Raw genomic sequence first — 14,409 nt, forward strand, 5'->3', positions numbered from 1 at the left:
AAACCTGCTAAATCTGCAGGGGGTTGAATACTACTTGTAGGCACTGTAGTATTACCTTTTCATCCTCTCTCTACTTCCCCTAGAGGAGGTTGCTGGTAACCCCCCCCCCCCCCCCTTCATCTGTTACATCCCCCCACCATCTCTTCTTTTTCTTTTCCAGTATGTGTTTTCCTGAATGCAGTTCCCTTTATGCATTCTCCTTGTCTGTTTATTTGCCCCCAAAATCCTTTGTTTTCATGGCCCCGTACTTCTGGGCCTTCCATCCCAGAAGCATGTTCCAAAACGCTGGATTGGGGCTCACCCCGTCCTTTTGTTTACAGGTGAGGCCTGTGTGGCACTACACCATTGCTTTGTTTTTGTCTTTTTCTGTTATATTTTTAAAATTTTATGAACTCAGATTAAAAGTAAACACTTGATAAATGTGGTGCACAGCATGCGAGACATTTTTTTGGCCGAAATGACACATAATTCTGGCACATTTTGCCTGTTAAATCTCTCGCAATATTTGGATTTATGTTGATTTACTTACTCCCTATTGCCCTTCCCAGGGTATCTAGACACAGAACAGTGACATGAATATTTGTTTAAGATTTGTTAAGACTAACTGTGCTTCTGCTTTCTTTTGTTATAGTGTACAAACATGACAAATATGTAAACTGCACAAGCAAAGGCTTTCACAATGAATTTGTATCTCTATATATGTTTACTGATAATGTGAATATTAGATAAACATAGACATAAGCATTTCCTGTATACCTGTCTTTCTAATAGACTAAAGTAAAACCTATTGTATTAGAGGCACTGTCATTTAGACACATTTTTTTATTATTTGTGATATGATGAATCATACAGCTATTTTTGGTTTTCTAGGGAAATGTTTCATTTTCCTGTCAAGAGCCTCCGGTGGTTCCAGTGACATTTCTAAATTCACAAAGCTATTTGGTTTTGCCAGGATTAACTTTGCAAGAAGAAGTTGCAGTCTCTTTTTATTTCCGTACTTGGAACAGGGATGGCTTTTTGTTTGCTACTAAGCTCAGCACCGCTCCTTTCCAGTTTGTTTTATATGTTTTAGATGGAAAGCTTAAAATGAGTCTTTACAAAAACGGCAAATTGTATCTGGACACTGTTACAGGTATAAATAATATTCATATGATCCATATTGGTTTGCTTAAAATAATGTGATTGCAGTAATAGCAAATATTCAGGACCATAAGTGTGTAGATAGAAGGGGAAAGGTGTCTGTAGATAAGAGTCCACTAAAACTTCATAGCCATTCAGAGATTTGTATTTATTTTTTAACTGACAGATATAGACAATTTAATATAAAATAATAAGCTTATACTTACAATCTAGTTAGTAGTTCAATCCATTCTCCTAAAATTTAGAGTTGAAAAATAGTGGTATCCACTATCTTGATCTTAGTCCACATTCACACGGCAGAGCCAAGCGCTCGGTAAAAAAAATGCTTTTTTTTTTTACACCCAAGTGTACACCTAAAATCCATTTTCACAGATTCTTCAAACTACAGTTATGTGAATAGATGCATTAAAGTCAATATATTCAATGGGAAACCTGAAGTGTATGAATAGGTAGGGGGTACCAATAGTTAGACCATTTCTGATACAGGTATTTCCACTACATCACAAGGGTTTAGGTGCACTGCAATCTGGCAAATCTGCGTAAAATGAAATGGCCTAAAATAAGAAATTTTTTTTACTCACCTATCTCTAAGAAATCTAGTGTTGCCTCTTTTCCCATCCTTCTGGTGTTCTTTTACTACCACTGAAGACTTTTACTGCGACCACTGTAGCCAAACATAGCCTTATTACTGACATGATGTCTCCATTCACATAGTCACATTGCAAATATTTAGGTATGTGACCCTTGCAGCCACTTTAATGGTCACCTGTCCTGTGCAAGTGAACAGGCATCAGGGGGGCTAGAACAGAGTCAGTAGCACCATTGGCTTCCTGGGGGACAGGCCTGTGATATATCAAAACCACAATGGGGAAATTTGCAGTGCAGAAGGGAGAACTGTAAACTTTAGGGTAAATTTACTCTTTAAATTTATCATGGCTTCCATATAAAAAAAAAATCTAGTTTTTTTTGTTTTTGTTTTTTTTTTTTTTGTTTTTTTTTTTTTTTTTACAATGTACTGTAATTACTGTACTTTTTTGATTATGTCTCACATTTAGGGCAGATTTTTTTTTTTCTTTACTAGATTTGGTATTTTCTACTCATTGATGCTATGTACAATGAATTGGGATTTATACATTCATATGCTTAATATTACTATTCTATATTTTTGAAATTACTGATGAATAGGTTATGCTGATTTTACAGGTTTCGAACTTAACAATGGACAATGGCATTATGTTTCCCTTGTTGCTAAAAGGAATCGCGTCAATCTTATCATAGATAATGATGGATCTTCAAGCTTATCTATGAGTTTACCATTTCAAGTTTCAACGACAGAGAATTACTATTTTGGAGGTAAAATATGTTATATTATATGTGATGTTCAAACCAAGAAAGAACCTTACATGTTTCTTTAGCTATTTCAAAGATGTTGTAGTTTTGCAATAGTGCTATAATGCAGTGTCACTACTTCTTGGCGCCACATAGGGCTTTGTATACTTGGCTGCATTGATGACATGCCCATATACCCAGGTTACCACCATGGTATATAGTATGAGACATCTAAGACCAGAGATTGGCTGGAGTGGTCAGATAGGAATATAGGCACATCATCCATATAGCAGAGGAAACACAGATTGCCTGGATATACCAGTGTCAGAGCGGGAGCAGTAGGGAACTAAATGGGTCAGTAGAGATTTTTTGTTTGTTGTTAATTTATCACTGTTCCCACCTTTGGTTAAATAATTAATAATAATAATAATAATAATAATAATAATAATAATAATAATAATAATAATAATAATAATAAAGATTAAAATTAAATAGAGGTCCACTTCTTTTCAATGATTTCAAATAGAAAGTTTAAACCTGCACTTAGCCTTATATTTATTGTATGGTACTTAAATGATAGAATGTTATGTCAATTTGTAACCTCAAATATATGTAGCGGATTTCTAATGACTTCTTGAATAAACTTATCTTCAAGTATTTTCTTTTAAAAATTATCAATTTCTTTTTTTTTTTAGGTTGTTCTAACAACAGTATGCCCCATGAATGTATAAAACCTGTCAGTACTTTCCTGGGCTGTATGAAATTAATTTCCATTGGTGCAAAAGTGATTGATCTTATTCAGGTACAGCAGAGTATTCTTGGTAATTTCAGTGAGCTGCAAATAGATTTATGCGGTATCATTGACAGGTAAGGATTTTATGTTTATTTCACTAATTATGACTTTTATTTGTAAATCTATATACATAACGTGTAGATCCTCATATTGATGCTCCACCTTATGGTGTACCATATAGTTACTGTACATAATGCACAAAAACATTGAGACAATCAGATACAAATCGGTGCATTTTGGGACATCTAAGTTTAGACCAAATTGTTCTGATTTTTGGTGGCTTTGGTTTCATGGAAAAGAGGAATTGCTTTGCAAGGAAAGGGTATGAAGTAAGATGACAAATTGTTACAAATTTTGAAGCAAGTTTCTATCCCAAAGTAGCCCAACTGTTGATATAATGCCAGACTTCACAGTGTAAAAATGCATCAGATTTATCATACAGATGGAACCACAGTGATTAAAGGGATTTTCCAAGCAAAATTGGACAACCCCTTTCATTTTTAAATTAGAAAAAAAAAAAATCATACTCACCTGTCCCCGATGCTCTGGTGTTCTCCTGGGAAGGACATCATGACATCACAGGCCCTTTACTGATTGGCCTCAGTCATCACGTGACCACTCACAGGCCAATCAGTGGCTTCAGCGGAACTCCAGAAGAGACCCGTTCAGCAGAAGGTACAGAATACACTGGTAGGGTACCGGAGCATCGGGGACAGCTGAGAATGCATTTTTTACATTTTTTTCACTGCCCCTGGCTAATTTAAAAGTTAAAGGGGTTGTCTATTTTTGCCTGAATAACCCCTTTAATTTGACTAGTCTAAATTTACAATGTCCAACTATTAGGAAATCTCGTCCAACTCTATAAAAGGTCTAACTAATCTTGCCAAATTAAGCTATGTTCTGTCTCCTTCACATATTTCATCAAAAATGAAATCCCCGACTTATACCCAATGGACTCCTTTGTAGTGAATAGTATCTTTCAGACTCTGATAATGTTTGTCATTTGACAGCTCTGATGGTTCCCTTGTTTTTGCTTTTATGTTTGTAAGTCCGTGCTATCATTATCAGTGGTGACTCACTTAGTAAAGACAGCTAATGTGCCATGTGGGACCACATAAGTGTTATAACACCCCTAAGGCCGGCACTGGATGAATGAGTGTTTATAAAAATGTAGCAATTGTAACATGACAGATGGTGAGAGATGCTATTAATGCAGAGTGGCTTTCTATTACATGTATTGTTAGACTAGTGTATCATGTTAATACATACTGTCATTAATTATCTCTATATCTGTAATATGCATAGTCTTCCTGGAACAAAACCCCCAAAATAAGAATATACAAAATTTCAGCACTAAATACAATAAGAAAACTTTACTTGGACGAAAGTCACATTGTTTTGGGAACTCTAATACAAATCTATTAATACTAGAAAAAAATTAATTTTCATTGCCTTGCATTACATTTCCCCAACATGAGGCCTTAGCCTGAATGGGATTTTTGGAAAAAATTGCGAGAAATGAGCCTTCATTCTAGAGTTGATTGTACTTGGTAATAGTACATGGCTTCTCAGTTATAGAAATGTTCTCAATTTTTTCTTGAAAATGAATGTACAGAGATGTACCTGATCTATGTTATCTGTCACATAAAGTGAGATTTGTCTAGCCTTAAGAATTTCCATGAAACCATATATTTGATAGAAGATTCATGTCATTATGTTTCATTTATTTTGCACTGCCGTTACGAGCTGGGTGACACTGTGACTTAGCTTCTCTACCATACTGACATTTTCGCATAAATATACAATCAAAGACTAGATAAGGTCAGCAATGCCGCCTTTAGAAAGCATGTCATAGCTGGAAGACAATTTGGCAGGAAGAGTACAGAAAGTAATTTCTAGAGAAATTAGTTGTAAAACTCTTATAGTTGTGTTATAGCGATAGCTTTTAATGTATAACACTCCATAATATATATCTATCATGAGCACTACATCATGGAGAATGCATGGACACTGCCACTGTACCTCACTAAAGAAGCAGGAACCCAACTGAAACTCATAGGCAAGCTCATGATGCAACTGCCAAGGATAGATAACACTGATCCCTGTGATATTTGAGCAGTTAGATAGTGGGAAGGGGTTGCACCACACACATTTGGCAGACATAAGTACATACAGTATATGTACATACATTTATAATGATAATAAATTTGTATTTATATAGCTCCATCATATTCTTTAGCACTTTACAAGTCATAGGGTTCATGTAATGACAAAGTGAGACATCACAGTGTAATAAACGAATTCAAACAATAGGAGTGAGGGCTCACAAAAGCTTACAATCTATGATGAAGAAGGGGTGACAGAAGTGGAAAAAGTGCTTATACAGTGACTAACACTAATAAATAAAACTGTATGAGCTGGTCACCAGCCATTTCCATTTTATATACAAATCCAGAGATTTGCATTCCAGAGAACTGGTGCAGCTTGGGAGAAGTCTTGGAGATGGGAGAGTCTAATAATAGTTGATACTAAGTGGTTGGCAGAACAGAGAGTATTAGTTGGGTGGTAGACAGAGTTGAGGGAGGTGATACTGGGAGGTGCAGTGCTATGGAAAGCTTTATCGATGAGAGTGGTAAGTCTAAATGATATTTTATAGTGAATTGGCAACTAGTGCAGCGACTGGCACAGACCAGAGGCATCAGTGTAGCATATAGACTAAAGCTTGGCTACTGCATTCAGAATATATTGTAAAGGGGAGAGTTTAGTGCGGGGAAATGATTAGTAAGGGGTAACAGTAGTAATGAAGGTTATTGATGTTCTCATGGTAAAGAAGACATATTTTGGACTTGTTTTTTTAGGTGCATATGTCATGAATGTGCAAGTAATTAGATATGGGGGGGGGTTAAAGGAAAGGTCTGAATCTTTTCTTGTAAAATGTTAGCATAGTATAGTAACTTAATGGAAAAGCTTGACAAATATTTTCTCCAAAATACATTTAAGATTCTAATCAGATGCTTGTTGTATCTGGGGTGATGAAGTTTTTTTCTGCTGCTTCTCTGCACAGCCTTCTTCATCATTTGAATGGAGGCCTGGTGTTTATATTCTCAAGACCAGATGGCATTTTTCTTACTGAGTTGTTTTAGTAGCTCAAAGAATGATACAAATTCAGATATGGAGTTAGAACTTTAATTGGACATTTGCAGAAAAACTTCTCATATCCTGAGGAGTTTATGATGCAGTCAGTTTGATAATGGTTGGGAATTTTCTAGAAAGCCACTATGTCCTTGTTAAATTCACATTTTAGTTTTAAACGTAAGGGTTTTTTATGGTGTCTTTGGACCACTTGCCCTGATGATCAGACATCTAGCTGATATTCTGCACAGCACAGTACTTTAATCGTTGTAACGTGAACTGATTTTTCACTTTCTATATTTTCAATAGACGATGTAACAAGTCTCCTAGGAAAACAATTACCCAGTAGTTTAAAAATCTATTGTTTGATAAAGTAAGGAAATGTAACCTGAAGGCTACAGATTTGATATACAACATAACAGCAAATTGCAATGTCACAGTTACAGTTACACTTTTTACAACCTACAGTGGTCTTTTCCGGGTTATTAAATTGAAACTGTATTCTCTTTACTGTGTATGTGTTTGGCTAGAAGATATAACATTCATACTTCACTCTTCAAATGTCTGTGACTGGTCAGTGTGAGCAGTGTATCATCTTAGAGCCAAGTCGAGTCAGTAAATGGGAGCTGCAGTACTGAAGTGTACATAACACAATGCTATTTTGCTGCATACCGTTTCCCCGAAAATAAGACAGTGTCTTATATTAATTTTTGCTCCCAAAGATGTGCCATGTCTTATTTTCAGAGGGTGTCTTATTTTTTTCAAAGAGGAATTCACATATATTGCTAAATATAAAAAATAACATTTATTAAATACTGTACAGTATAAAAATAATTTTATAGATTTGTAGAGCAGGCGATTTTGGACACAGGGATACCTAACATGTACGGTATGTGTTTCACAGTATTTACATACTTTTATATGTGTTCTAGGGAAATGGGTTGATTTGAATTTTTAATACTTTTATTATATATATATATATATATATATATAGTCCTATGAAAAAGTTTGGGCACCCCTATGAATCTTAATCATTTTTTGTTCTAAATATTTTGGTGTTTGCAACAGCCATTTCAGTTTGATATATCTAATAACTGATGGACACAGTAATATTTCAGGATTGAAATGAGGTTTATTGTACTAACAGAAAATGTGCAATATGCATTAAACCAAAATTTGACCGGTGCAAAAGTATGGGCACCCTTATCATTTTATTGATTTGAATTCCCCTAACTACTTTTTACTGACTTACTGAAACACAAAATTGGTTTTGTAACCTCAGTGAGCTTTGAACTTCATAGCCAGATGTATCCAATCATAAGAAAAGGTATTTAAGGTGGCCAATTGCAAGTTGATCTCCTATTTGAATCTCCTCTGAAGAGTGGCATCATGGGCTACTCAAAACAACTCTCAAATGATCTGAAAACAAAGATTGTTCAACATAGTTGTTCAGGGGAAGGATACAAAAAGTTGTCTCAGAGATTTAACCTGTCAGTTTCCACTGTGAGGAACATAGTAAGGAAATGGAAGACCACAGGGACAGTTCTTGTTAAGCCCAGAAGTGGCAGGCCAAGAAAAATATCAGAAAGGCAGAGAAGAAGAATGGTGAGAACAGTCAAGGACAATCCACAGACCACCTCCAAAGAGCTGCAGCATCATCTTGCTGCAGATGGTGTCACTGTGCATCGGTCAACTATACAGCGCACTTTGCACAAATAGAAGCTGTATGGGAGAGTGATGAGAAAGAAGCCGTTTCTGCACGTACGCCACAAATAGAGTTGCCTGAGGTATGAAAAAGCACATTTGGACAAGGCAGCTTCATTTTGGAAACAAAAATTGAGTTGTTTGGTTATAAAAAAAGGCGTTATGCATGGCGTCCAAAAAGAAACAGCATTCCAAGAAAAACACATGCTACCCACTGTAAAATTTGGTGGAGGTTCCATCATGCTTTGGGGCTGTGTGGCCAATGCCGGCATCGGGAATCTTGTTAAAGTTGAGGGTCGCATGGATTCCACTCAGTATCAGCAGATTCTTGAGAATAATGTTCAAGAATCAGTGACGAAGTTGAAGTTACGCCGGGGATGGATATTTCAGCAAGACAATGATCCAAAACACCGCTCCAAATCCTCAGGCATTCATGCAGAGGAACAATTACAATGTTCTGGAATGGCCATCCCAGTCCCCAGACCTGAATATCATTGAACATCTGTGGGATGATTTGAAGCGGGCTGTCCATGCTCGGCGACCATCTAACTTAACTGAACTTGAATTGTTTGTCCAAAATACCTTTATCCAGGATCCAGGAACTGATTAAAAGCTACAGGAAGCGACTAGAGGCTGTTATCTTTGCAAAAGGAGGATGTACTAAATATTAATGTCACTTTTCTGTTGAGGTGCCCATACTTTTGCACCGGTCAAATTTTGGTTTAATGCATATTGCGCATTTTCTGTTAGTACAATAAACCTCATTTCAATCCTGAAATATTACTGTGTCCATCAGTTATTAGATATATCAAACTGAAATGGCTGTTGCAAATACCAAAATATTTAGAACTAAAAATGATTAAGATTAATAGGAGTGCCCAAACTTTTTCATAGGACTGTATATATATATATATATATATATATTTTATTTATTTTCTTTTTTTGCATTTATTAACCCCCTGTAATACATTAAAGACAGGCAACCTGCCTTCAAAAGAAATGGCAATTTGCAAAAAAATCATTTCTTTTGCAGGCTGCATAGAGCAGCCTGCAAAAGAAAAGCACTGCAGACAGGCCGCGGAGCCTTACAAGGCTGCCGGCTGTCATGCCAACGTGACGTCGGCCCTGGAGCATGCTCCAGGTGCCGGCGATCACCGGCGCCAGAAGGGTTAATGCCCACGGTCGGTGTGGGCACCGACCGGAGGCATTAGCGCTGGATGTCTGCTGACACCAGCAGACACCAGGCGGCTATGGTGGCCGCCCGACTCCCGGATGGCCGGCATAGTTAAACACCCGGCAGGATCGCGGGCATAGCCGCCTGGTGTCTGCTGGTGTCAGCAGACATCCAGCGCTAATGCCTCCGGTCGGTGCCCACACACGCTCCCATAGAAATGAATGGAAGCGCCCGGCACACCGATTAACCCCCCGCTTGCCGGCTACTTCCATTCATTTCTATTCACTATGTCTTAATTTCGGGGGAGCGCCTTATATTGCGCCTTATATTGGCAAGGCAGCAAAATGTCTGTCATGCCTTACTTTCGGGGTACGTCCTATTTTCAGGGAAACACGGTAGTAGTGAAAGCATAGTAGAGCCTCCATCTACCTCTAATGTAGACTTGGACTGCCCCCCCACCCATAGTACTGGTGAATTCCCAGTAGGCACTGTGCCTTTAGTGGGCCCTACAGGATCCCTACTGCTTTCTTAATAGGCATTAGAGGTATGGTAATGGCCCCTATTCTCTAACCTCTTCTGCTCGCAGCCTCCTGTTCCCTCTTCATCCCTAAGGGGGCCCCCCATGCACCGCACTTTACATCATGGTGTCCTGATGTGCTTCTCACAGTCATTGAAGGCTGAAGAGGGAAGAGGAGGCTGTGAGCAGGAGCGGGGAGCAGTAAGGGAATGTAGCCAGGTTCGGCAGAACCGGGGGGAAAGTTGGGCTGCTGACACAATTCTGCTACAGTTGGGCAGCCACAGGCTTCCTGCTCTACCACTCATGGGCTTGTAGGCCACAGGCCACATTTAGCTTGTAGTCTTGGAGTCCTGCAGGTTTCCGTATCCTGCCTCTGTTTTGTGCAGGAAATGGAAACCTGCAGAACGGACACCGGGCGCAGATGTGAACGAGCCCTTAGCTGCAGGAGTTCTGGCTGTGGGTGGTGTGTCCCTAGAAACAATTTCACAAGTGGGCCCTAGACATCCCAGTTTGACACTGCTCTAGTCTGAATCTTGGCTGCACATAGTTTACTACTGTATACCTTAGTTATATATCATGTACTGCTTTCCACTTGTACTAAATGTTGTTTGCAGCTGTCTGTTCTATACTGTATACTATTGATTCTTGTACTGTTACCTCTGTACCTTATATTTAGAGTTTTGCTTCATCTTAGTGCTATATGTAGTTTAGCGTTGTCTACCTGTATTTACATGTACTGTATTGTTCTATACCAGTGCTGCATACACTGTACTGCTCTTACTACTCTAGACCAGTACTGCATGAACTACCCCCACATAAATGCCATCCATGTACTTAGACTACTTATTTTCTACTGTTATCTACCAATGCTACATTCACTCTATGCTTGTACTGGATTTGATATATTGTTTATACCAGTACTGCATGTACAGTTCTGCTCTCCATCTCTACCTGAACTACATTTATCATATTTTTATCCACCTATAATACACAAATCTTGTAATATTTACTCTACATGACTGCTCTCTATCTTTGTCAGGGCAGGCTTTTCCTTTTAATACATATAAAGGAATTTGTTAGCTTTTTGCTTTCTGACTTTATTTGTAAGAATGTGCTTTATTTGTATTATCCTGCTTATTTTTCTTTCAGCTTTTTTCATTTCTTTTTGTCTATGTTACGCTTAGCTTTCTCTAGGTACCCACTGGGTCTGATGCAATTTAGTCCTTTATGTAACTGGTCACTTTGTACCTGGTCACTCAGCTTGTTCGACACTTGTTGAATTTCTATTTAGAACCTGTTTTCATTTTTGTGAAAACTTGTAAAGCAAAACAAAAAGAAGCTATAATATGTGAAGCTCATAACTTATCAGGAAAATTGCAATAATGTATGTGTATACAGAATCATGTGATACTTTAGGCGTACCTACCATATGATCTTTGCAGATGGCAGTATTTGTTCTATTTAGAATACAATGATAAGAATTTTAAAGACAATTTTGTCATGCGCTTTTAATTCATTTATTTGTATATACCAGTGATGGCGAGCCTATGGCACTGGTTCCAGAGGTGGCGCTCAGAGCCCTCTCTTCGGGCACCCATCCGTGGAGCAGATTATTCTGTGTGGGGGCCACCATGGATCAAATTGTACTGTGTGGGGGCCACCGTGGAGCAAATTGTACTGTGGGGGCCACCATGGAGCAAATTGTACTGTGTTGGTACCACTGTGCTGCAGATTATACTGTGTGGAGGCCACTGTGGAGCTGATTGTACTGTGTGGGGCCACTGTGGAGCTGATTGTATTGTGTAGGGGCCACCGTGGAGTAAATTGTACTGTGTGGGGTCCACTGTGCAGCAGATTATACTGTGTGGGGGGACTGTACAGCAGATTATATTGTGTGGGGGGACTGTACAGCAGATTATATTGTGTGTAGGCTACTGTGAAGCAGATTGGACTGTGTGAGGGTCACAGTGGAGCAGAAAGCTCTATAAAGCCCCATTTATATGAGCATATTTTGCAGGTATGTAATTGCGTGCAATTGTGGACCCGCACATTATTAAGGTTAAATTGCAGTGTTGGCACTTTGTGATAAATTAGTAGGTTTTGGGTTGCAGTTTGGGCACTCGGTCTCTAAAAAGTTTGCAATCACTGTCCTAAACCTTCCTATTTTATTCCTTTTGATACAATGTTTTATATGCCATGTTTGTTATGCCATATTTGAAGTACTTGATTTATTCTTTGAGCCTTAAGTAGACTTTTGTACATTTAAACACACATTTTCTAGAATAATCTGGCATATATGCTGTAAATCAAATGCCAATTCTTGATATGTTTCTTTAAAAGAACTGATGAAATAATATAAGCCTAAATGTCAGTGAAATGGAAAAAAAGCTCATTACAGAGAAGGGATTTTTGGTGTCACATTTAGGAGGGGCTGAACAGTTTGATTAATAGCTGGTGTGCTGGCATATAAGTCTTCACACCCTACCAGTGGCGTCATCAAATGTTAACTTGGAACGTAGACCTCTCTCACATAAATCAAATATGTCAGATGGAAAAAAGCATTGGTAAATACTGTTGCTTATTGCATTTTTTATCAGGTGTGGATACAACGGCTGGACAGCAAAGCTCATGTACTTAAAGGGAATAACATACATTCTCTCTCCACACCACCATAATGATTAGCTAATGATGAAGAGCAACAGAATAAATCTAGCAAATGCAGAACATTATCTTTTTATTTTTACCTTTTCCTTCAAACTATATGTAAAATATTAATCAGTCAATAAATTGTATCCTTACATTAATGATTTTTTTCAGCAGTTTTTCAGGTTTCTTAGGCGTTTGCTTGCCAGTGACCCCTTGAGAGAGTAGATCTAAACAATGCCATGATAGAAGGAGCCTAAAAAATGCATAAATACACTTGTAGACATCTTCAATGTGAATCTGAAAACTCATTGTATCATGATAACCTACAACCCAAGAAATGACCTGTCGGTTTATTATGGAGGATCAGAGCTCTCTCCCCTAGATTTTAAATTAGAATTGAAGTCCATGAAATAACCCTGAGTTTAACCCTGGGGCCCCACATTGTGGAAATGCAGTGGTTTTTTTGTTGCAAATTGTGTTGTGATATTTTTCATCCAAAGCCAAAAATGGCTACAAAAGGAATAGGAAATACTGTATATAGGAAGTTCTTATACTTTTACCATCTTCCCAATCCGCTCCTGGCTCAAAAAGCTTAGAAAAATCTGCAACAAAAAAAAAGCTGCATTTCCACAATGTGGGGCCTTAGCCTAAGGGTAATCTATAACTTTTCATGGTGATCGTGATGGGTGTTATAGTTAGTGGTTAAGCAGTGGTATTCAGTAGATACAATTTGGGTCAAATTTTGGGTCTTTCCCTTTATGACAGCTTAAAGACTAAGGATAGAACTTACACCTCAAATTTCTCTCCACTTTCTGTTGCTCCGGCTTCTGGTGGCGTAAAGTCGAAGAAGGCTTTTACTCATAGATTAGCCTCACATTAATGGAGTGGCTTATTCCACAGATTCTGCAGCTGAATCAGCCAAAGAATATGCAGCAATATTTAGTGAAACGCTCTTTTTTTGGTAGTTAGAAACAGGGCAAAATTTTACCACATGAACATACCCTATGGATTTTTACAGAACTTGTTGCTGTGGGAGTCAAATTATGCTAACCAATCACATTCACACTCAATTGGGAGTTCCGTATATGGTAAAGAGTTTTTATATTAGCAACATGACTATTAGATCATTTATTAATATAAGATGTATCTTGATATTTTTTTTCACCTCCCCTTTTAGTACTTAGACAAGATCACAAGTTAATGAGCTGGGAAAATGAACTTGCAAAGATATTTTTATTTTCATCTGTGACAGTGGATATACTGTATATCAGAAAAGGAAATATATAAGATACAGCAAGATGAGTTCAATTAGTAATCGATTAATTAATTCACCACTTAATTTATTTTACAAACTTATTAAGGTAAAGTAGTAAAACTTCTTTGTTGCTACTGGTTTGATGCAGAGTCTAAAGACCCTTGCTGTGATCCATCTTTAACCTCTCATTGAGGTATGACTACTACAGTCAATGGGTTATCTTCACTAAACCTTGCATATTGAAATGTTGTGGTTCTGTATAGTACTGAGTCATTGTATACTGCGTGTATATATAGCAATTGCTTTCTATGTCCATATGGTATGCACTAAATACATGTCATAGATTTTCTTGCTACTGTAAATAATTTCCAATATTTCTTAAATGTCATCTGCTATATATTTGGATACTTTAATGTTACTTTCTCTGCAGACCCAATCTCACTCTGCAAGTTGAAGTGGTGAACCCACTTCAGTGCTTGTCTCTGTTCTACAGCAAGTTTAGTTTTCGTTTTACTTCTTTCAATACCGTTTTTTCCAGCTTAACACATCAATAATATCCTTATGACCTTAAAGTGAGTTGAAAATTGCTTTTTCTCTTCATCCTATGTTTACACTAAATCTCCCTTGACTTTTATTAGATCCCTAAAACAACTTTTCAACTTAGAGAAATCTGTTTTAACTTAGTTCAGCCCTTAGGAAAAAGAGTTTGTCCTTGAAAT

At 37.6% G+C, this 14,409-nt stretch overlaps 1 protein-coding gene across 1 annotated transcript in view; it reads left to right on the top strand.

Annotated features, from left to right (window-relative positions):
- The window catches only part of CNTNAP4 (contactin associated protein family member 4), a 268,813-nt gene that overhangs the window by 173,220 nt on the left and 81,184 nt on the right, over nt 1-14,409 (top strand). The window contains exons 8-10 of the mRNA XM_075277554.1: nt 871-1,132; nt 2,344-2,493; nt 3,165-3,336. Coding sequence (XP_075133655.1) covers nt 871-1,132; nt 2,344-2,493; nt 3,165-3,336 — 584 coding nt within the window. The remainder of the gene's footprint in view (nt 1-870; nt 1,133-2,343; nt 2,494-3,164; nt 3,337-14,409) is intronic.

Source organism: Leptodactylus fuscus, chromosome 1 (genome assembly GCF_031893055.1).
Source record: "Leptodactylus fuscus isolate aLepFus1 chromosome 1, aLepFus1.hap2, whole genome shotgun sequence".
NCBI classification, from domain to species: Eukaryota; Metazoa; Chordata; class Amphibia; order Anura; family Leptodactylidae; genus Leptodactylus; species Leptodactylus fuscus.